Source organism: Copadichromis virginalis, linkage group LG5 (assembly GCF_057382275.1).
Source record: "Copadichromis virginalis isolate Kocher_CV1m ecotype Utaka linkage group LG5, C_Virginalis_male_GT1.1, whole genome shotgun sequence".
In the NCBI taxonomy this organism is placed as follows: Eukaryota; Metazoa; Chordata; class Actinopteri; order Cichliformes; family Cichlidae; genus Copadichromis; species Copadichromis virginalis.
This window is the reverse complement of record NC_140622.1, coordinates 19213655-19240236: the sequence shown is the minus strand read 5'-3', so window position 1 is coordinate 19240236 and position 26582 is coordinate 19213655. Positions and strand designations below refer to the sequence as shown.

General features: G+C 39.8%; 2 protein-coding genes across 2 annotated transcripts; both read left to right on the top strand.

The window, feature by feature from the left end:
• The first annotated feature begins 6275 nt into the window (after positions 1-6275).
• LOC146709489 (E3 ubiquitin-protein ligase MARCHF9-like) lies at positions 6276-16587 on the top strand. Its single transcript, XM_085456457.1, has 4 exons — positions 6276-7994; positions 11407-11562; positions 12848-13040; positions 15716-16587. Exons 1-4 carry the CDS (start codon positions 7647-7649, stop codon positions 16033-16035), a joined length of 1017 nt encoding a protein of 338 aa, XP_085312583.1. The 5' UTR covers positions 6276-7646; the 3' UTR covers positions 16036-16587.
• Positions 16588-18255: 1668 nt separating this feature from the next.
• On the top strand, positions 18256-25994 carry mettl1 (methyltransferase 1, tRNA methylguanosine). The gene is made up of 6 exons (XM_085456455.1): positions 18256-18483; positions 18704-18831; positions 18927-19111; positions 22113-22226; positions 24404-24505; positions 24831-25994. The coding sequence occupies exons 1-6, from the start codon at positions 18404-18406 to the stop codon at positions 24954-24956; spliced, it is 735 nt and encodes a 244-aa protein (XP_085312581.1). The 5' UTR covers positions 18256-18403; the 3' UTR covers positions 24957-25994.
• The last annotated feature ends 588 nt before the right edge of the window (positions 25995-26582 follow it).

Below are 26582 nucleotides of genomic sequence, written 5' to 3'. Positions count from 1 at the left end.
AATGACACCTAGTTTTGCTTGTTTACTTGTTGTCCATCTGGAAGAATGAATTTTATACGACCACCAAAAAAAACCCTTTTCTACCATTCATCATGTCTTGGAAACGGTACATAGATGATGTATTTTTATTTTGGAAGGGATCAGTCTCCACAGTATTGGAGTTTGTACGATTTTTAAATGAACACTTTGCAGATTGATGTTTTACTCTTGTTCATGGTAGTAAAGAAATTAACCTTTTTGGCATAATAGTAACCAAAAAAGACAAATATCTGTCCACCTCTCTTTACTCCAAACCTATTGAAATACATTACTTCACGCTGCAAGTTTTCAGCCTCAAAAAAGGTTTACCTGTAAGCCAAGTCATTAGATTCAAATGCATTTGTGAAATTCCTGAACAATATAATTACAGCAAAGAAAAGATGTTATAAAAATGACAAAGAGGACTGGCTAAGATTTGCAGAAAATAAGGTGGACTCAAAAAACAGAAAGTTTTATCTGGTAACTAAGAAACCTCCAAAACCCAAATGAAATCTTGTTTTTTGCACAACCATTACAACAAAAACCAGGAACATTAAAGAAATAATTTTAAAATATTGGCACATCCTTCGAATTTACAGGAGATTTTTAAAGAACAGCCAATGATAAAAACATTAGGGATAGGGTTATTCGAGCTTTTTGTGATTCTAAACCCCAGAAACAACACCTGGCAACTCATAACCTACAAGGTCATTTTAAGTGTGGGTCTTCCATACATTGAGAATACTCAAAAATGTAAAACCAAGTGGCAAGATTATTGATGCAAAAAGCTTTATTACCAGCAAAACTAAAAATGTGGTCTACATGATACGGTGTCCATGCAACAAAACACCTGTGAAAGAATGAATTAACAAACACAGAAGTTCTATTAAGAGAAATGATTTAACCAGCCCTGTTGCAAGAAATTTTAATGAAAAACATTGTAGCTCATCTTTATTCTTTATAGGCATTGAAGCCATCAAGCTCAGTCAAAGAGCTGGTTATATCAATTTCATCAGAGAAAAGTGAGAGGCATTCTAGATATTCCATTTAAAGAGTTTATTTCCCAAAGCTATGAATGAAGATCTAGCTATTAATGAGTTTCTGTGATTCGATCTATTTTTGTCTCTGAAAAAATGTCTCTAAAAAAATTGTGATGCATATTGTTGTTGTTTAGTTCATGGAATTCATTTCTTAGAGTTCCTGTGATTGTTATGTATAATTTTTATCTTGTTTGCATTTTTTGTGCACCTGTGGGAATGACCCACTTTTACATGTACAGTGGGGCAAAAAAGTATTTAGTCAGCCACCGATTGTGCAAGGTCAGTAATTTGCACCAGAGGTACACTTCAACTGTGAGAGACAGAATGTGAAAAAAAAATCCATGAATCCACATGGTAGGATTTGTAAAGAATTTATTTGTAAATCAGGGTGGAAAATAAGTATTTGGTCAATAACAAAAATACAACTCAATACTTTGTAACATAACCTTTGTTGGCAATAACAGAGGTCAAACGTTTACTATAGGTCTTTACCAGGTTTGCACACACAGTAGCTGGTATTTTGGCCCATTCCTCCATGCAGATCTTCTCGAGAGCAGTGATGTTTTGGGGCTGTCGCCGAGCAACACGGACTTTCAACTCCCGCCACAGATTTTCTATGGGGTTGAGGTCTGGAGACTGGCTAGGCCACTCCAGGACTTTCAAATGCTTCTTACGGAGCCACTCCTTTGTTGCCCGGGCGGTGTGTTTTGGATCATTGTCATGTTGGAAGACCCAGCCTCGTTTCATCTTCAAAGTTCTCACTGATGGAAGGAGGTTTTGGCTCAAAATCTCACGATACATGGCCCCATTCATTCTGTCCTTAACACGGATCAGTCGTCCTGTCCCCTTGGCAGAAAAACAGCCCCATAGCATGATGTTTCCACCCCCATGCTTCACAGTAGGTATGGTGTTCTTGGGATGCAACTCAGTATTCTTCTTCCTCCAAACACGACGAGTTGAGTTTATACCAAAAAGTTCTACTTTGGTTTCATCTGACCACATGACATTCTCCCAATCCTCTGCTGTATCATCCATGTGCTCTCTGGCAAACTTCAGACGGGCCTGGACATGCACTGGCTTCAGCAGCGGAACACGTCTGGCACTGCGGGATTTGATTCCCTGCCGTTGTAGTGTGTTACTGATGGTGACCTTTGTTACTTTGGTCCCAGCTCTCTGCAGGTCATTCACCAGGTCCCCCCGTGTGGTTCTGGGATCTTTGCTCACCGTTCTCATGATCATTTTGACCCCACGGGATGAGATCTTGCGTGGAGCCCCAGATCGAGGGAGATTATCAGTGGTCTTGTATGTCTTCCATTTTCTGATGATTGCTCCCACAGTTGATTTTTTCACACCAAGCTGCTTGCCTATTGTAGATTCACTCTTCCCAGTCTGGTGCAGGTCTACAATACTTTTCCTGGTGTCCTTCGAAAGCTCTTTGGTCTTGGCCATGGCGGAGTTTGGAGTCTGACTGTTTGAGGCTGTGGACAGGTGTCTTTTATACAGATGATGAGTTCAAACAGGTGTCATTCATACAGGTAACGAGTGGGGGACAGAAAAGCTTCTTACAGAAGACGTTACAGGTCTGTGAGAGCCAGAGATTTTCCTTGTTTGAGGTGACCAAATACTTATTTTCCACCCTGATTTATGAATAAATTCTTTACAAATCCTACCATGTGGATTCATGGATTTTTTTTTCACATTCTGTCTCTCACAGTTGAAGTGTACCTCTGGTGCAAATTACTGACCTCTGTCATCATTTTAAGTGGGGGAACTTGCACAATCGGTGGCTGACTAAATACTTTTTTGCCCCACTGTATAAGGTGACATCCAGTCACTTATCCTGTAATGGTTCAGTCCAGAACATATTTGAACAATCATCATCCCCATTAATGATTATGTTTATGTGTGAGTGGCTGATTGGTTCATTAGTTTTTTTTATTTTCTGTTGTTTTACTTTAAATTAAGCACAAGCTGTTTGGTGTTTTGTAATAACCCCGATGAAGGCCACAAGCCGAAACACGTTTGTCTGACAATAAAGTTGTTCCTTAGGGTTTCAGGCATCTCTGGAGTTTTCATCTCACCACCCCTTTATTTTGAAAAACACAAAGCTCAGACACCAGGTAAATACTCCACACACAGACCACTACAGTATGATGCATTAGGTTTCTTATACATTCTGTATCTCTTTTTAAAAAGTACTTATTCTAAATGATTAAAGTTTAATATTATCACTGAAAAATGCAAGCGCTATTAATATCTGAGGACCTTTCTCCCCCACAATTCCCCTGAAAACCGTATCTCTACCTGACGTATATAACTTAATTATTCATTTCAAGATTTACACCTGTGTTTTCTGCAGTTAAGAAAATACATGAAAAGTAACACAAGTTGAATTCTACGTTGCTAAAAAAAATGTAGACAAAGTTAAATATGTTTTAGTGCGCCCCAGGGTGGCTGTGGCTACAATGTAGCTTGCCATCACCAATGTGTGTGTGAATGGGTGGATGACTGGATATGTAAAGCGCTTTGGGGTCCTTAGGGACTAGTAAAGCGCTATATAAATACAGGCCATTTACCATATTTAGAAATTTCCCAAGCTGCCATTTTTTGACTCACTGAAAGCTCTATACACTCTGTATGACTAAAATATTTTAACCCGAGATGATTTTCACGTAAGTCTTGTTCAGATTGAAACTTCTTTCTTGTTTTTTTGGGCCATCAGGTACTCAGTACACAACAAATAACCTGTATAATAGGAAAAACAAGACCATCTTCAGCTCATTGTCATGATCCTGGGTCTTTTAACCCAGTGTTTTGAGTTTTAGTTTATTTTGATGTTTATGGGTCATGTTTAAGTTCATTGGGTTTTCTAAATTCATTTGTTTATTAGATTCCCCTTGTGGTTCTACCTTGAAACCGTTTCTTTTCTCTGATATTATTAATGATTTGAACCTTTATTTTTCTGCTAACTCTAAAACACAAATTATTCAGATAACAGTATTATATTTTAAAAAGGTTTTACAAGTACAAGTACAATTCAGTTTTAATATTCTACAAATGTAGATTTGAGCAAACAAACTACTGCTTAATAAATACAAACCTTACTGAGTGCTCATTAGTAAGAGGCAGAACCTCAACCTCTAATCAAAATCTTTTGCTTTAACCAGTAACGGTGCTGGAACACTTTGAAAGGACAAAAAAAAATATTTGGGTATCATAATCTACTCTAAACTGAATTTGTATTAATTGCATCTTGAAAAAAGCAAGTCATCAGTGTTTCTTTCATGTCTTCTCTGTATCTAAGTAAGATTAAAAAAAAAAGAAGCTCTATCTCGTTGGAATAATTTGTCTAGTTGTTGATTTTTGTTTATTTGTTTTTGCTTTGTTTCATCACCTCAGACTAGACTTCTTATGTTTTTAAGAAGGATCACTTTTCTCTATATTCCTTCTTCAAATGATTGATTTACTTCTCAAGGAGGTTTATGTCATTTTCAATAAGAAGATCCTTTGTTCTATAAAATCAAAGGAACTGTCAAACTGTTCAGTATGACAGTCTGCTTTCACAAAATCCATTTTGACTTAAAGTAGTAGGTAAGCACAGATGTTACTAATCACATTAAAGATACTTCTGGACCTAAAAATAACTGAACCTTCATTAATGTGATTAGCAACACCCGTGCTTGCCTACTATTTCATGTCACAATGGCTGATGAAAGTTTGGTTACCAGCCTCAAATAGCCTATTACTAGCACCTCAGAGTACAGCCCAATGCTTCCCACAGTTCAAATAGCACACACTACCCAGGGAGCTCCATAATAAGAAGAAAATTGCTTGGGCCAAGAAACACAAGCTGAACTGAAGACCAAAGTATGTGCTTTGGTCCAATTAGATTTATGTTTCCAGCTACCATGGCTTTATGTATCACAGACCAGATGAACCTGTGGCCCTTGCACAGCCTCCAGGTGTTGTGGTGCATCAGACGACCTGGCCTCCACAATCAGCTGATGTAAATGAGATAGTTTGGTTAAACTGGAACACAAACGGTGCCAATTAAACTCCGAAGAAGCTCTTCTGTCACCTTACCAGGTAATGAAATCATGCCTTCTTGACAGCTTTGCATCTTCGTGCGACGCTGTCAAAATGGGAAACAGTGGCTGCTTTAAGAAACACATAAAGCCATAAATTAAAAAATTATTTAATACCAAAATAAATAATGACAAATGCACATTTGCACGCACAGTTTCATGTAGTCTAAATAAATACCACAACATCTGCACCTACACAGAAGCCTTGCAGTTGTTTTAGGTGAGGTTTGGGTGAAAGTGTGGCAGCTGTGAGCTTGAATGTGCTAAAACAAACTTTGTGTCATAAAAATGTGATTTATAATAAATGTGAGTAATAATTCCTGATCTCACTACATGACCTCTTTATACTTAGGACATTACCGAGCAGTCTGACTGCATCTACTTGTTCAGGTCCAAGACCTATGGCTCAAAATATTCATTGCAATCCGTGCAAAACTGTCAAAACTCTTGGTCCCTGTCACATCGAATAGACGACACACTGATGTTCTCAGAGTCCATGCAGACATGCTTCAGTTCTCTCTACACGACTGTAAGAAAACAGTCTATCCCAGCTATCAGAGACACTGTGGACAGATCACCAATCCCTCCAGCCCCTGTGATTAAGTCTCATGAGAAAATAATAAATAAAGCTTTTTCATTCTAGTGAAACATTCCATCTTTTGAATCTGCCTTTTTGCTCTGGCCCAATCGCTGCTTCTTGTAATGGGAGAACAGAGAGCATGTTTATTTATTTAATAATAAACCGTACACTGTCTCCTCTGAAACAATTATCTGTGCTGTGTTGTTATGTTCCTGTGAATGATGAATCTGTTAAATCATCTTATATGCACACTTTCTACTGTTTCAACCCTGGAGAGCTTTTGTTCTGGTTGTTAGACACACACGCAAACTGTTGGGCTTCCATGATTTCTGCGGACATTTCATTACCTCCATGCAATTCAATGATTTTCCTTGAGGGGACTTTGTTTTTTGTCCCCAGAAGAAAGACACGTCCCTATAAATTGACTGTTTGAGTAGATTTAGGTCCCCACAACATGGGTAATACCAGACCAGCTCACAACCACACACGTACACTCACTCACTGGATTATTACAATAGTTGCTTTTTTTCTCAACCAGCAGACGAATAACAGCACGTGGCTTTAACGTCACATGAATATCAGCACCTTGGACAGCAGCCACAGTCAGCAGCTACACCACCAATGAAGGATGGAGATCATTTCTTCTTAGCTGCAAGAAGCAAAAGTCTTTTTTAAAAATAGGAAACTATACAGATAACGAAGTTTGGGTGGTTTGAGCTGACGTGCATGCGAAACTTCTGAAAATCGAATTTGAGCATCCTGGGATTATGATGAAGGAGACACTATACTACAGTCTGCCAGGTGAAGTGGCACTTCATTGTCTCGCCTATTCTCCGGGGTCTTTATATGATTTGCTAAATAAGTGAGGAGGTGCAGTTTTTTTTAGCAACCCGGAAGGGACAGTTGCGGTCTGCTCTTTTTGTGTTCACAGGAATCCATATCTGGCATCCTCTCGCTCCCCCTGATTTGTGGCGCAGAGATGGTCGGGAAAAGAAGTGGCATTACAAGTTGCTGTGAAAGGATTTTTTTTCATGTGATGTTATTTTCTTCGCTTTCTCCGCTGAGATTGAACCCCGCTGGATTCTAACTTTATAATCTGGCTGTCGGACCTGCTTAAGGGGAGAAAGTGCGGGACGAGCTCCCCCACCGCCCGATGTAACAGCAGAGAACGAGAGAGAGGGGGGAAAGGGCTAAAGCGAACAGGAGGAAAGAGTGGCGAAGTGATGGATGCCACTGCCAGACAACAAAGGATGCACGCTTGTCACCTCGTGTAATTCTACCCGCTCTGTGGGTAAATGAGAAACTCAAATATAAATCGGATTGGACTTAGTTGGTAATAGGATTCTGCATCAACCCCACACCTCAGACACCCTCGCTGTTTCCGCACGAAGAAGAAAACATTCTGTGGCAAACCTCGGACAGCTCCTTGTGATTCACAACATCGAGATGACCCGTTTGAACCTTGCGATATCAGCGAGCGAGCGGGATGGAGACGTGTAAGAGGATGCTGCTGGACTACTCTGACTTTAATGTTTGTGCCTCACAGTTCGTGGCTCTCAGCCTCCATTGAATCCCGAAAGAAAACGCCTCTGTCCATGAAAAATAATCCTTCCCTATTGGCTGGATTGCGGTGCACATGCTATAACAACAGGATATGCAAAGAGCTATGGGCTGATCTAATAGCCTATCATGTTAGTCGCATGCTTTCTCAATTCAGATCTGAATTTTATTCAGTAAGATTTGAACTGTCTACTTGAATCAATTCAATACCTCAACAACAACAACAACAACAACAACAACAACAATAATAATAATAATAATAATAATAATAATAATAATAATAATAATAATAATAATGAAGGGACTGTGACAGTAAAGCTGAAGGTTGCTCTGTTTGTGGCTGTGTAGTAAAGCTGCTGAAGAATGTTTAAGTATCGCATCCGGATGTTCTTTAATGAACTCAAAGTGTTGCTACTGATGCGTTCTGGATCAAGCAGGAGAACGGACACTGACCCGAACACACAGACCACGATGAGAGGGCTCGCTATTGGAGGCTGTGGTTGGCCACAGCTGAGGTGCTCTCAGCGGGACGACGAGGAGGAGTACTATGGCTCTGACCTCCGGCCACGAAGCCTGGCGTTTGAGGATAAAGAAGGTGCCAAACCTCAGGGAGGAGGAGTAGGAAACATGGATGCTGCTTCACTCCCGAGTCTCTCAGAGAGCGGGACGCGATCACCGCAGTGCCGGATCTGCTTCCAGGGGCCAGAAAAGGTAAAGTTAGAAAAAAAGAAGGTATTGGTGCTGGAGGAACAAACACAACTGGAGCCTCTAGCAGTGGCTTGTTCGTGGTGCTTCTCTCTAATCACTTGAAGAAACTGTCTTAAGACAAGTTGCTCAGAAAAGTTTCCACCGGATAAATGGTGAACGTTTGCTTAGAAAATTTACTCATTGTCCAAAAGAGTAAAGAAGTTGAAGCCAGATCTTTAAAGTTTACCACCAGCCTGAGCTGCATTTAGCCCAGTGTACTCAAGCTCTTTCTTTATGCACTCAAATGCTTTACTTGAGTGTGATTTACCTAGAGGCAGACTTAATGAATGGTCAAACCTGGAGCAGGTCTAATGGTTAACACATTTACATGAAATGTGAACAATTCCTGGTTCTCAAGAAGTCACAACAAGTGTACTTCTAATGCCCGTCCCAAGTCGTTATAAAGGTTGTGTCAAGAAATCAAACACATAGATCCATCTGCTTGGAAAATAAGGGAACAGCCGATAAAGCTGCAGAGGGTGAAATCTCCAGATTTTTACTTTACCAGTGAGGACTGAAACTCCAAAAGTGTTGCACATTACCCACAATGCAACTCAGTTAGAGATTTGGGTGTGTAATGCTAGGAGCAGGGGATAATTCCTGAAGCTGCTGAGGACTAGTAAGTAAGTGGTATCATCTGACACACACAAATAAAGCCCCTCAGCCTTTACTGGAGTCACATAAGAGTCAAGATTCAGCATAATAAACTGTCAATTCAGGTTTGCATAGTGAAACTGTACATATAGTCGCCTTGTGTTACTAAAAAGAGTGAACAAATAATCTAAGGCTATTTTTCATGCTCAGGTATGAAGGAGTTCAGTATTCCCACTGCCCCCAAAGTCTGAGAGTACATCAACAGACAATTCTGTATTGCTTGCCAGATATAACCTGTGATAACATCTTTTTTCACAAATGCAAAAGTGCTCCCGAGGACCTTTAAGGCAATCTTGATGTGTAAAACCAGTAAGGATTTCATTTATGTGCCATGGGTGTGGTAAGGATTCCATGTGTTTCCTTTGCAAACACATGGAGAACATGTCAGCTACTGTAGATCAGTTTCAACTTGTTTTCAGTATCTGGAAGACTGCATCACATCTGCTCTGAAGTTTAAAAAAGAGAGAGAGAACGAAGTCAGAGAGAGTAAGACTAAAATAGGGGAACTATCTATCAACAGCGATCTGAAAATAGCAGTGGGCAGACAAAGGGCATCAGTTAAGAATAGTCTCAGAGAAAAGGGAGGAGCTTTATATGTACTGTGTGAAGTAGTGAAGTCTTTACGGAAACAGATTCAGCATCTGATGCACAAAATTAGGCTGTTTTAAAAAAGCAATAAAGAAAGGTTTTAAGAAGGATTTCTCAGCATGAAAATAAATCAATCTATGCTCATTGTTATTTTAAGGGATTCGAAGGGCAGTATCTGTTTAATAACTCTGACTCTGTAGCAGAAACCATTAATGAAGGGATCAAACCTTTGATCATGTGTTTTAGTTACAGGAAGGTCAAAGTACAGTGAAAGTGTCTCCCACAGACAGACTCTGCTGGAGGTGTCCGTAAAGTTTTTGGTTCGCCTCCAGAAATCCACATAATTAAAGGCCTTGCACGTCACCCAGAGTCAGACAGGAAATAAATGAAGATGTGCAAGAGTGTTGTCAGTCCAAAGCCTTAGGGAGTCATGCTGACAATGAAAACCTGCAACAGATATCCTGTGCTTTCTTTTAAGGGGAAAGTATAGAAAGGTATTCAGATAAAGGTCTTAGGAAGCATATAGTCAAAGAATATCACATAGTGTCATCGTGAATTCATGTTTGAAATCGCTTAAGCGCACGATATTAAGGCAGGCAGCACATATATACTATACACTGTGCAAAAATCTTGAGCCGCCTCTTGCTTCTTTAATTTTTTCTTCCAAGAAGCCAGACTTATTTGTCATTTTTAAAGTGGTCTTAAGCAATAGTTCTCCAGGCTTTCTTGGTCTTTCAAAGTTTGTCTTTTTCTCTTATTTTTTTGGACTTTGGCTGCTCCTTCACTCATTTTCAGACCAGTCCGTGTACCTGAATATTTTCAGAGGAATGTTGTTTGTGTGTGCTGAACCTTTTAACACTGACCTATAAATCATTCACTAATAAAAAAAGGCTCAAAAAGGAGAGAAAGGTACAACAGTGAGTGTCTGCAGGCATTTGTAACACACAGCAGAGGCTCTTTCATGGTTTAGCTGGTGATGCTGGGGATTTGGTCAAAATTGATGGAATTATGAATGCAGTACCATCAGATTTTGACCAACCATGCAATACCAACTCTGTTTTTTAACCCTATGTACTGCATTTCCATTCCATTTCCATTGGTATATTTACCAAGGATAGATCAACATGCAGACTGGAGGAGCCAAAGTTCAAACCACAAACCTTCCCATAAGTAATAATTTCCTAGAAGTTCTTCAAAAACTCTCCTTTTTTAACAACAACAACAACAACAAAAAAAGCCTTACTGGCTATTGATTACTTCACCACAAAAAGAGAGTAGCAAAGCATCAGCAGCACAGCAGCAGGCTGAAAAAGCCAAATAATGTTCAGTATGAAATGCCAGCAAAGCTCGCCAAGTAAAGAATCACTCCAAGCTGTCAGAAAGAGTAGGAAGAGTCAACAAACTCTAAGATGGTTCCCAAAGAAGAGGCTGGAGTTACAGGATCCTGTTCACTACTGAGAGAGATAACACAACACTGTGAGGTTACATGTACAGGCAGTGCTTATCAGTCAAGGCAAAACAAGTGTAATTAGTTTTTAACTCCATATTAAAGCAGAACACAACTGTAAGTATCTTTACACGTTCTACATCGACAGGTCAGTGGATGTATATCTCAGTGGACATGCATCCAATTTGCAGTGACCACGATTGAGCCAGCACAACCACAACACTGCAGACTCGCTAACCGTGTACTCTTCCTGAAAGCAGACCTGTAGATAATATAGAATAACAATCCATCCACGGTGTCTGCAGCCGTCTGCAATGGAGTATGAGTCCAGTCTTGATTTAATTCACGGTATTTGTAACTACGCCACAACTTACCCTATAAAACCCACTGGCATAACTCAAACATTTACCACCCCCCTTCTTGCCAACCAGAAACAGTAAATTATTTTATCTGTTGGTACTTGCTCCAGACAGGTCTGTGACCCAGAGATGCCCTCAAACAATGTCTTCGTCAGGTAAAACACAATAGGAACATTGTTAAAGCTGTGAAAATCAAAATCAATGATAGAGATCTTTATTCCCATTTTTACTGTCAACTGTGTGACTCAAATCTTCATTCGGTGGGAGTTTTACCCTACAGGAGGCTCTGTGGAAGGCTATTTCATGCACTTAATGTTTCATCCTGCAGGGGGAGTTGCTGAGCCCTTGTCGCTGTGATGGCTCAGTGCGCTGTACCCACCAGTCCTGCCTTATCCGCTGGATCAGTGAGAGAGGCTCCTGGAGCTGTGAGCTCTGCTACTTTAAGTACCAGGTGTTGGCCATTAGAACCAAAAACCCACTGCAGGTATGGTCAATGTGGTTTTGTTCTACTCTTACTGTTTTAATGTTAACAGTGTAAAACCTTCCTATAGGATTTAGAATTGCTACAGGAATAAAGTCCTTGATGGCTTTATGGCCGAAAGCCATCAATAAAGGTTAATTTGCCAGATTTGAGTGACTGACTGGCAGAGGAGCACGATAATCACATTAGGGGCCACTGTAATCTAAGAATCAATGTGCTGGCACTGTGTAGAGGCCATGAAGTATTCACATTACCATCCCCTCAGGCTCCCAGTCATTTTGAACTCATGCTGTTCAGTAAACTTGCAACGGTTACCAACAGGAAGCACAGTAGCTTTCCATACTTTTCACATAGCTATTTTTACGGTTTCTATGAACAAATGGAAAAGAAAACAGTGAGGATTGAGGGCTTGCAGGCGGAGGTTGCCAAGAACAATAAAATGAGGCACTGCACATTTGAAAGAGTTGAATGATTTGGTCTAAGTGATTTCAGCATCTTAATGCTAATAGCAGCAGCCATCTCAAGGAGCTTTCTAATCCAAGGTAAAGACCCTATAATTTTAGAAAGGAAACTCCAATAATCTGATGATCTCCTGTGAGCAAGCACTTGGCAGAGGCGGAAAGTAAGATCTCTTTTTTATCAGGATGAGACCTCCGGCAGGACCGGAGTGAGGGAGGGGCAGCCATCTGCCTTGACTGGTCTGGGGCCAGGGGAAGGAAATGACAGAACATATTCGACCTGTGTCCTTTTTCTGTGTGAGAGACGCCGTATGCTACGTTGGAGAATGTGCCATCATTACTGTTCTTCCATACTGGCTAATACATGACAAATTAATAAATGCCACAGTACCGTAGTTATGATTAGTTACAGTCAGAATCAGGAGTAGACATGCTTCCAATTTTGACAAATTTTGAGTTTTCTTTTGTAGCAGGACAAAAAAGAGAAGAGATAATGAAACTTACGAAGAATAATTTTGTTTCCAGTAATTTATTCTCTTTCAAAAAGGTGCAGCAGAGAAGAGTCTGTAGTTTCATTATGGAGATCGGATTATCCTCAAATCCACTTTCAAACCTGCAAAACACAATTGCTGTTATTGCCTGTGAGATTCAGTGATTATGCTCCAGAAATCACAGAAACCATCTGGGAAATATGTGCTGATAAAAAACCAGGGCCTCTTTAGATGTACGGCAACGATTCAAACTCTGTGCTATTATCTCACATAATCAAGAAGCAGTTTGCAGTTTCTATCTGAAAAACAATTTCATTCAGTTTTTGTGTCTGTATCCAGTGGCAGGCCATCTCTCTGACTGTGATTGAGAAGGTACAGATTGCAGCCATTATCCTCGGCTCTCTGTTCCTCATCGCAAGTATTTCCTGGTTGGTTTGGTCCTCTCTCAGCCCCTCAGCCAAATGGCAACGGCAGGACCTTCTCTTCCAGATATGCTACGGCATGTACGGCTTCATGGACATAGTTTGCATAGGTAAGACACAGATACTACGGCGGCCACATATTCGTTATTATATATTTCACACTTGGTGTAAATGTCATCAAACTGAGTGCCAGTCTTGCATAATCTGACTTTTTATCTTACAACTCTGCAATTTCCCAATAATTTATTAGAATTTATCTTTTGGTGATTATTCTAAGTAATTTGTCGTGAGTCCATATACACTGCAAGGTTCCCAAAAAAGGGCAACAGTTTGGTTTATCTAAGTAAATAGGTACTTTAGGAGTTTTCCATTGGATCATTACTACAGTGATTTATATGTTTGGGCTGGCAACAGGTTGCCGTTGTCGTGAAAAAGATGGGTTGAATTATTGGCCTGCATCAAGCTACTAAAATTTACTTACTATAACTACAGAAATCATATTAAGAACGGTGCACGGCATTACTACCATCAACTTCGAGGAACAAATATGGTCAGAAAAGAAAACTCGAATGATCAAACGGTCAGAGATTGTTTAAATATTTAGTGAAATCAAATTGTAAAGCAAATCAACAGTAGAACCTGCAGCTTTGTTTATGGTTACTGATGAAAGCAAGAGTGTGTTTCCAGAAGCAAAATGTGAAGAGAACTCAAGGGAATGGGACTAAACAGCTGTGCAGCCTTAAGAAGACCACATATCAGTGGAGAAAAAAAAGGCTTCTATTTGCCTATAGAGCATAAAGATTGGACTCTGGAGCAATGGAAAAGGGTCGTGTTGTCTCTTATTGCATCAGGATAAGAAGACAAGGGATGAAGTGATGCAACCATCATGCCTAATACCGTCCAAGCCTGTGGGGGCAGTGTAATGCCTGCCCAAGTGTTGCTGGGGTTTCTTGTGGACGAGTGGTGCAGGGAACATTAAATATCATTTTCACACATGGACTGGCCACCACGGATTCCAGGCTTTAACCCCACTGATCATGTTGTGTATGTGCTGGAGGACACTTTGCGCAGCGGTCCGACTCCCTCATAAGTACAAAATCTTGGCGAACAATTAACGCAACTCAGGATGAAAATTAATGTTGTGACACTGCATAAGCTTGTTGAAGCGATGCCAAGACAAATGAATGCATTACAGCTAAAGACGGTTCAGTGAAATATTAGAATGTGTGACTTTTTTGGCTAGAGTACATACAGAGTCTAATTCTAACTTGCACTGATTTTTAAGGTAGTTTCAAAACCTGCTACAGCTGCTGTTTAATAGCTTCATCTGTTGCAGTCTGGTGACTATTGTATCAAAAATTATCAAAAACCTTTGTACATGATTATACACAAAGAATCACTGATTTCCAAGCTATGTGAATGACAATCAGTTTTTTGAGGGGCTCAAAAAGTATATTCCCTATAATTACACAAAATTGCACTACATCCTGTAAGATACATTATTTTATGTTGGGGTTTTTTCAGTTACCATATCCAAACTTACCTTATAACAAGTAATTTAATATGGTTGCTTACTTCCTTTTTAAAGGGAAACCAATCATCCCCAATATTAAGATTGCTTCTTGTTAGGTTTGTAAATAAAACCAAATACATTTTGAATAGATGCTTTTGTGGCTTTAATATAAAAAAAGTTAGCGTTGTTAGATCTGAATTGTAGCAGAGCATGTCCCTGAATGGCTTTGGCCACATAGAATGAAGGTCTGATGGAGGGCCGGCAGACCAAAGAGGATCAGGGGCTTGCAGGGAGATGAAGCGAATCTGGAGCACAAAGAGGATGAAGTTAACACTAGGATTTCACACTGAAGAAAACTGAAAGAGTTTGCCTTAAAACTTTTTGTACTCAGACAATGGTGAGAGGAACGCTCTGGTCTGACACGCAGGTATTACACTGAGTGTGCTGCCTTTGTAATACAGCAGGGTTTATATCAGAGCCTGAATGATATAGAATTTTTGAGACAGAAACCAATACCAATATTTGGTGATATAAAATATTCTGATATATCCTCCTGAGAACCAAGGAAAAAGGGATCTTCCAAATTAATTTTTTTGTGTGTGATTTCCTTCCTCTTTGGAGCTAAAAGAGGCCCAAACACATGAGATATCAATGGAAGATGTCCTCTATTTAGTGCTTCAGGACTTAGTAGGGTAGCTCAAATAAGTCAAAAGATATCTAGACCAAAAACAAATGTCCATTACAGAGGACATAAATGAATAGGCTGGTTCTCAGCCCGCCTCTGCTCTGATCAGCTGGTTATTGTTGCTGGAAGTTGACAGGAAGTGCCTTCTAGTGGACAAACTATGCAACATTAACACTCATGACATAGTGGACTGGTGTTTCTCCTGTCACTTATTTACTCTTTAAATTTTTTATTTATCAGCTGTTATAAATTCAGACATTGATAGATCAGCATCGCCATATTGGCCAGAAATAACAGCCTGCTGCTAAGATTGGCCCTCTGATAAATCTTTCAGACTCCAATACATGGCACTGCCAATAGGATAACACTTTTTACACACACACCACATGAGAGCACACATATTTCAAAGCCTGTTGCCCACCGCTGCACACTATTCCAAGGAGACATGTCAGTTAACCTGGGAATTGTAGCACACATCGCACACCATGTTCTGGTTTGCACACAAACACAGATGAGGACAGAAACATTCTACATCCTTAAATGCCTACAGTAACATTTCTTTTCTTGCCTTTGAACTTCACATGCAGGCCTTATAATCCACGAAGGATCATCTGTCTACCGGATCTTTAAGCGCTGGCAGGCGGTGAACCAGAAGTGGAAAGTGCTGAATTATGACAAAGCAAAGGACTTAGGGGATCCCATCAGTTCCAGCAGCAAAAGCACTGTTCGAGTAGAGAGGAACTCTTCTCACACTGTCACAGACAGCAGCCGGAGGGCAAACCGCCATATCAGGACTATTCTCAACCACCACTGTGGCTACACTGTTTTACATTTCCTTAGCCAGCTAAGACCCAACAACTTGCACAGCAGCAACCATGAGGTGGTCATGAGAGTGACCACCGTATGAAGCTGACTAAAGTGCTGTAATGTTTAAGGAGGAGAAAAGTGTTGATTGGGGTTTAATTAAATAAAATCCCAATCTGCCATATAAACACTGCCGTGAACTTCCACTTTGATATTTCCTTCTCAGATTCTGCTGGAGTTAAGGATGAGTATTACCTATTTTGTGAGAAACTTGAAGTTTTTATTTGAGACTTTAAATGTGAAGCCTGTGAATTGAGAAAAAAAATGATTTTGAACAGATTCTTTCTTAAAGCAAGTAACCATTTTTAACACTAGAACTAAGGTTTCAAAATGTAACCAAACAAGTTTGTTTTACTTAGAAAAGAAAAGAAAAAGTTGGATTTGGATTTGTTTTTAAGGTTGATTAGGATTTGACCACGTAAGTGAGAGTTTGATGGCGATAATGATTGTGCTTCTACGTATGACCACTGTAGCAGTTCCCCTTCTAATGTTTCTGTGTATGTCTGAGAGTTTGCCATGATCTTGGTAACTTGTGCTGTTTTCACTTAAAGTTGAACTGATGGATAAGTCAAGAAAATGACCAATAAAACTTTAGGATGTGTTAAAAGTGCATAGAATGTCACATTTTATTTTCTAGGTTTTGTCTCATCTCAATTTAGGAAACAAAGATCTGACTGTTTGATGCTTTAAACGTTCAATTGTCAGTAAAAATCCTAATATTAAAAAAATGTGCTAACCAAACTGAGTAAACTGAGTAGGCACATGAGTCAATACATGAGCACAGCTCAGCAAGGCATTGGAAATAACACCAGAGGGCCAAAATGGAATTCATTGGGACTGTGGAAAACAACACTCCAAGGCAAATCGCACCAGTCCCTTGTCCAGCCCACCAGGATCCACAGTAAAGCCATTTGGATGTCATTCTGACTGAATACATGTGGCCCCTAAGAATCAGATCTATAAAGGCAGGGGTCTACCACAGCCAGCTGCACCCAAGTTTCAGATTGTACAAAGGTGCTGTGTGGCTGAGATAGTGTACAAGAACATCTCTGCCACATACGGGAGACACCACCAAAGGTGCTAGGATCCTGTGGGACTTCCAGACAGACAAGCAGCTGCTGGCGAGTCAACCAGGCACAGTGGTGGCTGACAAGGAGCAGAAGACCACAGCTGTGATAGATGTGGCCATCCCAGTGGACAGCATAGAGAACAGAGAAGTACTAGGGGCTTGAAGGAACCACTGATGCAGATGTAGAAGACAAAGTCAAAAGTGGTCCCAGTAGTAATGGGAGCACTAGGAGATCAAACCCAGAAACTGGAAGATAAGATTCTAAAAGATTCCACGCACAACATCCGAGGTTTCTGTGCAGAAGACAGCAGACCAAGGAACAGCTAAGATACTGAGGAACGTTTAAAATTCCAAGATTGAGGATCAGCTCCCATTGGGTCAGAGGCAGAATTTTCTGATACCCTATTGTCAATGGAAAATTGTATTTAGTAGTCAGTATAATCTTTTAGTGATATAAGTTTGCATATGGTAGAATGCTGCATGTAATCATTTGTGTGTAGAAGTATATAGTTGGTGGCATATTGAAAGAATGTCTCATCCTAGGAGGTCTGTAACATTCTAGGGTGCATCCTAGAAGCATGGGAGAGGTCGTACCTTGTCTTATTGTTTTACGGTAGGATTAACGTAGCTATGTCTGTTTTAGTTTAAGTGCTTCTTTACATATAGATGAACTGCTGGACTTCCTCACCATGTTATTTAGGGTGAAACATTTAGGGTGAGGGGGAGACTACCCTTTTCCTGACCAAGGATGTACCTTTTGTGCTTTCATGTTATATGACCCTTTGATCAGCAGGACACACACACACGCACACTGAAGTATAAATAAAGACCGGGGCAGTTTCTCAGCGCGAGTCTCTCAGTCTGGAGACTGCCCTTGCTAGCAAGAAGTTCTGTGTGTTTCTCTTCTCTGAGTCTTTACTGAAGAAGTGTTTTAGAACATATTTCTTAACACCTATATATAGCCACATAACTGCAGAATGCATGAAGAGAAACAGAACTTTAAGGTAATTTCATCCATCCTACAACTAGGGAGGAGTTGTAATTTTACACTTACCTTTATCGGTAAAATTTGTTTACATATTTTTGTGGTTTCTGTAATAGATCAGTAAACATTAAAAACAACACAAATCACTTGAAAACAAAGAAACTGTAATGTTGAGTTTTTCAGCCGGTATCAGCAAACCTGGCAACCCCGAGCGGACGCTTGGTGATGACGAAAGAACCCTGCGACTAACAAACTGAGTGGAAACAAGCGTGAGCGAGCGCAGATTCCGGCAGTTTGTTCATAACTGGGTGAACATCCTGAATATCGTCAGCATTAACATCTTTCCTTTGATCCATCATGGCTTCGTCCATGCCGCAGAAGCGTTACTACAGACAGCGAGCCCATTCAAACCCGATGGCGCACCACACCTTTGATTAGTGAGTGAGCTCCATGTGCACGGCTCTCTGTGAGCACGATTAGGTGTTTCTGAGTGTTTGGATTGGTATGAGAATAAAACAAACAGATAACATAAAAGAAACAGGAAATAGAGGATCGCTGCTGATGGATCCTTTATTTTCAAAAGGGGTCTGTCTTCCGCAGAATACGATTTAATTGAAAACTATTTACAGTGATGTACTTTCTCCTACTCCTCTTCAGCCCTGTGTGTCCTGATAAAATGGACTGGTCCAAGCTGTATCCAGACTTATTCACTGGCAGCCTGAGTGAGACAGAGCCCCCTCGAGTCGAGTTTGCTGACATTGGATGTGGATATGGGGGGCTTTTAGGTACTACACACAGCCTGTGTATAAAGACCACATTCAGCCTTTTATTGCTCCGTAATCTACATCATGTTTGTGTCTTTATTTTCTCTGCACTCCAGTGGAGTTATCTCCACTCTTCCCAGATAAGCTCATCCTGGGTATGGAGATCCGGGTGAAAGTGTCAGATTATGTTCAGGATCGTATCCAGTCGCTGCGTGCCTCAAATCCAGCGAGCTACCAGAACATCGCCTGCATTCGTAGCAATGCCATGAAGTACCTCCCCAACTTCTTTTGTAAAGGACAGGTGGGTTACTGCTGTTTAATGAATCAGCACGGCAGAGGTGTCTTTTGGCTTAACTCGCTCAGTAATTCCTGCAGAAATATTTCGCTTTGAGCTCACAAAAATGCTGCAGATTAGTCCCCTAAAAAATGTTCTTGGTCTCTTACCCGCATAAAATGGATTAGTGAAAAAGGTTAAGTATGAGGGCATTATAAGGCAGCAGTGTGATTTAAGAAATTAAAAAGGGAACATTATTAATTTGGTTTAATTGAGCTTTTTGTTGGAATTCGTATTAGAACTCTTAAATTTCCAAAGCTAGCTCAGGCTGGCTTCAATCAAACATAATGCAAAATGTTAGAAATCACTTCTGGATCAGTCGCAGTTTTTCACTTTTGTTTTTAAAGAAATTAAAAGCATTTCAAACACATTTGACATATCAAATTAGAATACCTTTCCCCAAATATCAAACACATTTAAAATGAAATGTTCAGTTCTTGAATAAGATAATAACACTGGATGTCGGTGTCTGCGGTGCGGCATTCATCTATAACACAGTTTATATGTAGTTCTTACACTTAAATCAGACCATCAAGATGTGAATGAAGTGCAGATTTTTAAGGTTTAACAAAAAGTTTGCATTAACTGTTTAGGAGTTACACGTATGTATGCGTCATCCTCATTTTCAGACACTTAAAATAAACTGAACAAACTAGCGTGACTTTAAATGGGATTTTTGAAGTGTAAAACTCTCAGACATGACCAAATTCTGTGTTCTCTCCCTTGAGATGCTCTGCTATGAGTTCATCCTGCTGGTTCTGTCAGCAGTCACGTCATCAAGAAACACTAGACTGATATGCTTCGGATCATGAGCTGTTTCTCTCAATCTCCGTACGTTTCTCCTTCCATCATTCTGGGAAGTTGTTTTTCTAAACCATGGAAATAATTCTGTCCTCATGAGCTTTAGTCGTCTTCTGTGGTCTTTCATTGTTGCTGACCTTGTCCAGTGCATTCAGTCTTTTTAAGAATGCACCAGATTGTTGATTTGGCCACTCCTGAAGTTTATCTCTATCTTTCTGATGGGTTTATTTTAGCTTTTCAGCCTAATGATAACCTCCCTCACTGGTATTTCTTTAGCGCTCATAAAAATTCAACACTTTGAATCAACTTAAGATATTCTGTCTGCTTCACTTGTCACAAAATAACAGGGAAAACAGGCCTCACATAGAAATTAAGCTGCTCATCAGCCAATTATTTTTGAGTCTCTGTGTATATAAATAAATGTAATTCCTATTTTTGTTAAATCCCTTAAATTAAAGCTGAAACACTGCACTTCAGTCACATATCGGTTGCCTTATTTAAATTTGTGGTGGTGTACAGAGGCAAAAATAGAAAGAAAGAAAGAAAGATTTTCTTTCTTTCTTTCTTTCTTTCTTTCTTTCTTTCTGTCTTTCTGTCTTTCTGTCTGTCTTTCTTTCTTTCTTTCTTTCTGTCTTTCTTTCTTTGTGTGGATATTTACCAGCTGGCATATAAATACTCCCAAAAAATTGATATCAGCTGCAAAAATCTACTACAGGTTCTGTTGCGCTTCAATGCTTGCGGCTCATTTTAGCTTCTACAATTCTCTAGCAAACCTAAAGAATATGACTGCGGCACCATTTTTGTGGCACTAATGCATTTTATGAATAGAGGAAAAACCACATGCACCTACCTGATATATAGGGCCAGCATTGATATGATTATGTGCAGGTTATTGAATTAGAGCACATATACAAACCTGACCTTTTTTTTTTTTTAAATGGCTCAGCCAACGTGGGCTTTAAAAACGTTAAACTGACGTCTGTGCTGGACATGCCAAGGTAATAAGAATATGCACGTGTTCAACATATGGACTGAATTAATTTATACAAGGTCCAATAAATCCAGGGATTTCACAACAATGGGGTCATTGACTGACATCACATCAGCTGAGCGAGACGCCTTTTATCCGGCCCAATTAGCTGCAGCGCTCTGACTTGTTGAAACCCGCATTAGACTGCTCAGTGGGCTTAGTGTACCAGGGTTCATTCAGGTATCCTGCATAAAAAAATTCACCTCAAATGCCATGTGTGGGTATCAACTAAAGGAGGAAAAAGAGGCGTAACAGTGACACGTTTATGGAGCACAAATCATGAAGGTGTTTCATATAGAAACATGCACATTTGTTTAATGTATTTATATTTTAGTGTGCAATTTCAGGTCATTTAAAATAATAGGACATGCTGGAAAGAGTTGGGGCTTTGAACAGTGCTAAGAGCAACCTTGCAGAGCTTCAGTGCCTCTAAGCATTAATACCTCTTGGCTCATATTTTTTTCCCCAGAGCTGAACAGTGCAGCTGCATCCCCCTTTAACGTTGGGTGTCTACCTTTTCTTACAATAGGCTCAAAATCATTCAAATTTTAAAGTGACAGTATTAAGTGAAGACCACCCAGACTAGAAATGGAAATTTAGCCACAATCCTTCCCACATGCACGCCGTGTTTCAAGTGTCGGAACAGTGTATTCTAAAAGATTCAATCTCTTTGTTTCCTCCCTCTTGTTGGTGTGTTTTGTAACCCAAAAATAATTCAGTTCTTTGAAGGTTTTTCCACCTTCTGTCAGCACTGAAGGAGCCCCTGAGGCTGTAGCCGTCCCCGGTGATTATCCCCACAACTCGCTGTCTGTACCTGATGTTATTTATTTTAACTAATAAAAAGTGACTGGAAGTATTTTTAATATATCAGCCAGACAAATATGAACAGAGCCTGCACTTGTACACTTGTCAAGGACGGAGACACGGGGAACTTTGTGGGAAGAAAAGGAAAAAAAAAAATCAAGGAGGGAAATTCCACTTTGCAATTCTCAGCGTAAAATTCAACAGCAAATTATGGGGGGCCAGATTTGCTCACCTTTTGTTGTGTTGCATGGCTAAATATAGTTGAATAAAACTGCCTACACTTTGTTTGGTCCTTGCTTGTGTGACTGTTACCGTGTTGTTTCTGTCTCTCAGCTCACTAAGATGTTCTTCCTCTTCCCTGACCCTCACTTTAAGAAGACCAAGCACAAATGGAGGATCATTAGTCCCACTCTGTTGGCAGAATACGCCTACACGCTCAGAGTAGGGGTATGTATTTGAGTTATGCTTATTCCAAGTTTTTAGTGAACATTAATGCATCATTTATCAGACAAAAATGTAAAACATTGTCCTTCTTCCAGTTTTCTTTCAATGTAATTAAAACCTGACCGATATCGGATATTTAAGACAAATACCGATATTTAGGGATGTAAGAGAATCTGATATAACAGCTAATGCTTGTTTTGTTTTTTTGCTTTTAGACATAACAGATTTGTTATATGTAGTTATTTATAAATTCTTATTAAGATGATATGATAATTGCATTTAAACATAATCTTTTTTTATTGCTACAATAAGTTGGATTGCTCACTGACGCTCTGCTCGACACTGCTTGGATCAGCAGGTTGTCGTGTATGTGGCGTTCCGAAAACGTGTTGCCAACAGGGAATTTGTAGAGTGCCCTTAGGTGGGCAACAGGCCATTATAAATGCAGATACCAATGAATCAACAAATAGAAACTATCAACTTGGATATCGGTCGGACTCTAAAGATAAAATCTATGCTTTTTTAATTGAGTGGAAAAAATACATAGCTTAGGGTTCTGTGCTGAGCTTTGCATTACATTTCTCACTTGTACTGGATAATAAATTATAAAATAACTATTCAGTTTTCTTGCTTATCATTTAAAATTGGAAATGCACAAATAATTTTATCGCTTCAGATAAACTATGAACAACAAAGTAACATTTTCTTTAGTGCTGCAGTATGGTTCACGTATGTCTTTGGATAAACACAACAGCTGTTCAGAGACCAGCGTAGTTGTGCGTTGATCCTACGGTGAGCTGCACAGCTTTGCAGACCGCCATCTCCATGTTGTACTGTGTTACTGTCACCGGGGGGCAGTGTCAAAAATGTGTAAATAAAGACGTCTGTGGGCTACTCTTGCTTCCTGTTGGTCCTTCCGCGTGCCCTGGAGTGTTAACAATGTTGAAAACATCTCTCTCTGCGGTAAACTCTACTGTTGCTGCCCTTTCTGTTCAAGCCCACTTAGGCTCTGTATATGTTTTGTAGGTTGTATACCCATAATCCTTCACTCTGTATATCCAAACACCAACGCAAACCTATACAAATGCACTACCATGAATTCTGCTTTAATAGGCTGAGTTCACTGATGGTTTGGAGCTTTTAATGGAATTTGTTGACAGTGGAAATTGATAGTGTATCACTACAATAACCACTTAAAACAGTGTGGTTTAGCTTGTCTCATTACTGTAAGTGTTTTTCCATATATGCAATAATATTTTTTCCCTACTATGGGTCACAGTTGAGAGTTAAACTACCATTTCTTCTAGTTTCCTACATAATTGAACTGTGTACAAACCTGTGAGTTCACAGGAAATAAAATGTGGGAACCGGTGTGGCCTACAACTGGTTTATACACCCAAGTCCTGCCTCTCAGAGCTGTCAAGGCAGCAGTGGGACACTGGGGGTGAACGCTGATGGAGGTTGTGGGGAACAATGGAAGGCTTGTGTCTAAATTTATCCTTTTTCCTCCGTTGTGTGTGTGTGCGCATTGATGCACGTGTGCATACATACGTTGTGTGTGCGCAGGTGTGCGTGCAAACTCTACAAGGGCCTTCAGCGTTGGCTCGCAGCCAGAACTGCCGGTGGGAGCGGAGGCTGTCAAGTGTGCGCTCATTTGTGGAGGCAGTTTCAAACCAAAACAAGTCTAATTTTAAGTTGTGACTAAGTTTTAAATCTTGGGTATTGTCAGAACGGCAGGATAAAACGGCGTCCCTCACCCTGCTTTTTTTTCTTTTTTCTGGAAATTAAGACACATACGTGCTGACATGCACTGGTGTGGAAATCTGTGCCTTTTCAAAGTGTTCAAAGAAATCCAAGTTCTAGTAATTTTATCAGCACGGTCTCCAAAGTAAACTACCTTGACACAGGTGATTCACCTCTGTGTTGGCATTAGGTTATTTTTATCTTTAGAGATAAATTGCTCTCCAAAGGTGATGAAACCATATAACTAACTGCAGGTCTGAAATGTCTGACAGTGTCAAAAAAAAGAGACTCGTATATGTGTTTGTTATTTTTTCATCAGTGCAGTAGTGAGTGTGTTTGTTTTTTGATAAATGGGTTCATATCAGTAAATAGCAAAGTTTTAGTATTTTTCTCAGAGCTGTGTTAATGGTCTCTGTGTGTTTGTCTGTTTGTGTCAGGGTTTGGTATATACCATCACAGATGTGGAGGAAGTCCACCTCTGGATGGTGAAGCACTTCAGTGAACATCCACTGTTCACGCGGGTCGTCGATGAAGAACTGGTACGTTGACATGCTTTGCATCGCTGTGTTTGCAGGTCATGACATCAGCATTTGGTGTTCAGCTGCTCACTCGAGCAAAGTAGTCAAAAGTAGGATATGAAATAGGAAATAGTTTTTCGGGGGGGGGAATAGAAAATATTGCACTGTTTCCTTAAATAAGAAACGTAAATTTTCTATTATTGATCAGAAAAGCGCAGAATGGTGGTAAGTTGATTTGTATGTTAGAATAAGTTGCTAAAAAAAGTTACTGAACAGTGTCAGAAAGTGCACGTTTTGGTCTGCTGTACCATTAGATGTGATTCAATCCTAAATCCTCTTTTGGCAGGCTGATGATGTCATCATAAGTCGTCTGGGTACCTGCACAGAGGAAGGAAAGAAAGTGCAGAGAAATGGAGGAAAGAATTTTCTTGCAGTTTTCCGGAGGATTGAGGATCCACATGAGATTTCCTGAAATAAAGGCCTTATGCAGTCATCTGTGCGTGGGTTCAGCTGCTCTGCTGATGGATTTTTCACCAACCAGATGAATGCTGATTTTTTTTTCTTTTATTAATGGACCCTTTTAATATTAGCAGATTTTTAAAAAACAATTTTTGGGGGGGCTTTTTCACATAATTTATGTTGTTTTTTTATTTTATTTTCTCAGACTGTAAAAGAGACGTAGCACATGATAGGATCTGACGTGTTTGGTTACACTTTCTAATTTTTTGCCTCTCTTGTTCTTTAGTTTCTCTCGCCAAATGTCAGCGTGCTGGTTTTGGATGTCATGTAAAGATGTACAGTATTTCAATTAAAAAAAACTACTAACAAAATTTTAAATGCATTTAATGACTCGATTTCTATATTCATAATTTGTTTACTAACATTATTTTTAGAATAATAATGAAAATGGACAGGTTAAATATTGTTATCTAAAACCACAAACCTATCAAACTGTGCTGCAGACTTCGCTGATAACTGTGCTGCGAAAACCCTTCCCAGGTTTTTTAACTTTGGATTACAAGCAAATATTTGAAAAGGCACATAGTTTTCACTCTTAGACTGTATATAAATGATTGTCACCCACTGTAAACTCCTGTTTGGAAGCCTCAAGGCTCAAGTGACCATTGCCATCTTGGTATTTTGGAGCCAATAATTACTTTAGCAGTTTCTCATGTGCTGTCGCATGAATGCCTTCAATACTTGGATGAGGTGTTGGAGTGCTAACTTATCAACTTCTTCTATGTACGTGTATCCATAGACTGTATGGCTGTATCATACCAACACAAAATAAGACTGTAGCATTTTACTCCCTTTAACTAAAACACAGAACTGTTAGACTGGCTGTTGTACCTCACTGCACAGCATGCCATACTTTTGGAGTGGATTACATTACAAATGCAGTGCATGTTCCATTATAAAGTCCAATTATATAATCAGTGAAAATGCTAACTTTGTGTTCATTTAAACATTTTAACTCAGCATTCCAAGTTGCTAGATAGTCAGGAGTCTGGAAAGGGAGCTGGGCAGATTTGAATCCCATTTGCTGCTGCAGGCTGCGGTGATTACAAAAACAGGACAGCACATGCCTTCATGTTTGAAACCCAGACACTGGAAAACTTGAGCTGAAAGCAAAGAGAAGCTCTCAAAATACATGTCGTCATCACAATTAGAAATCTTTCCACTTTTGTATCCTTTGTTCACCACATTTGGCAGTATGTATGGAGTGCAAATTCTCAAGCCTCTCCACATTTCTTTATATTTTGATTCCAAGGAGCCAGGCTTTCTTGGAATTTTATTATAGTGGTCTTAAGCAATAGTTCTCCAGGGTTTCTGGAGGTCTTTCAAACGTTTTCCTTGGACATTGGCTGCTTTTACAGTCATTTTCAGTCCTTGTATCTCCGCCTTTTTTAGTCAATTTTCTTTTTTGTAAAGCCATTTAACACTGTCGTATGAGTCTTTCAGTAATGGAAAAAAAATGCACATTGAGTATTGTTTTTACAGATAACAGACAACTTTGCACTTTAAATTGTATCTTTAGGCACTTTGTTAATTGCAGCCTGTCACGTAAACGCATGATTTGTTCCCATTTCTTTAGTTG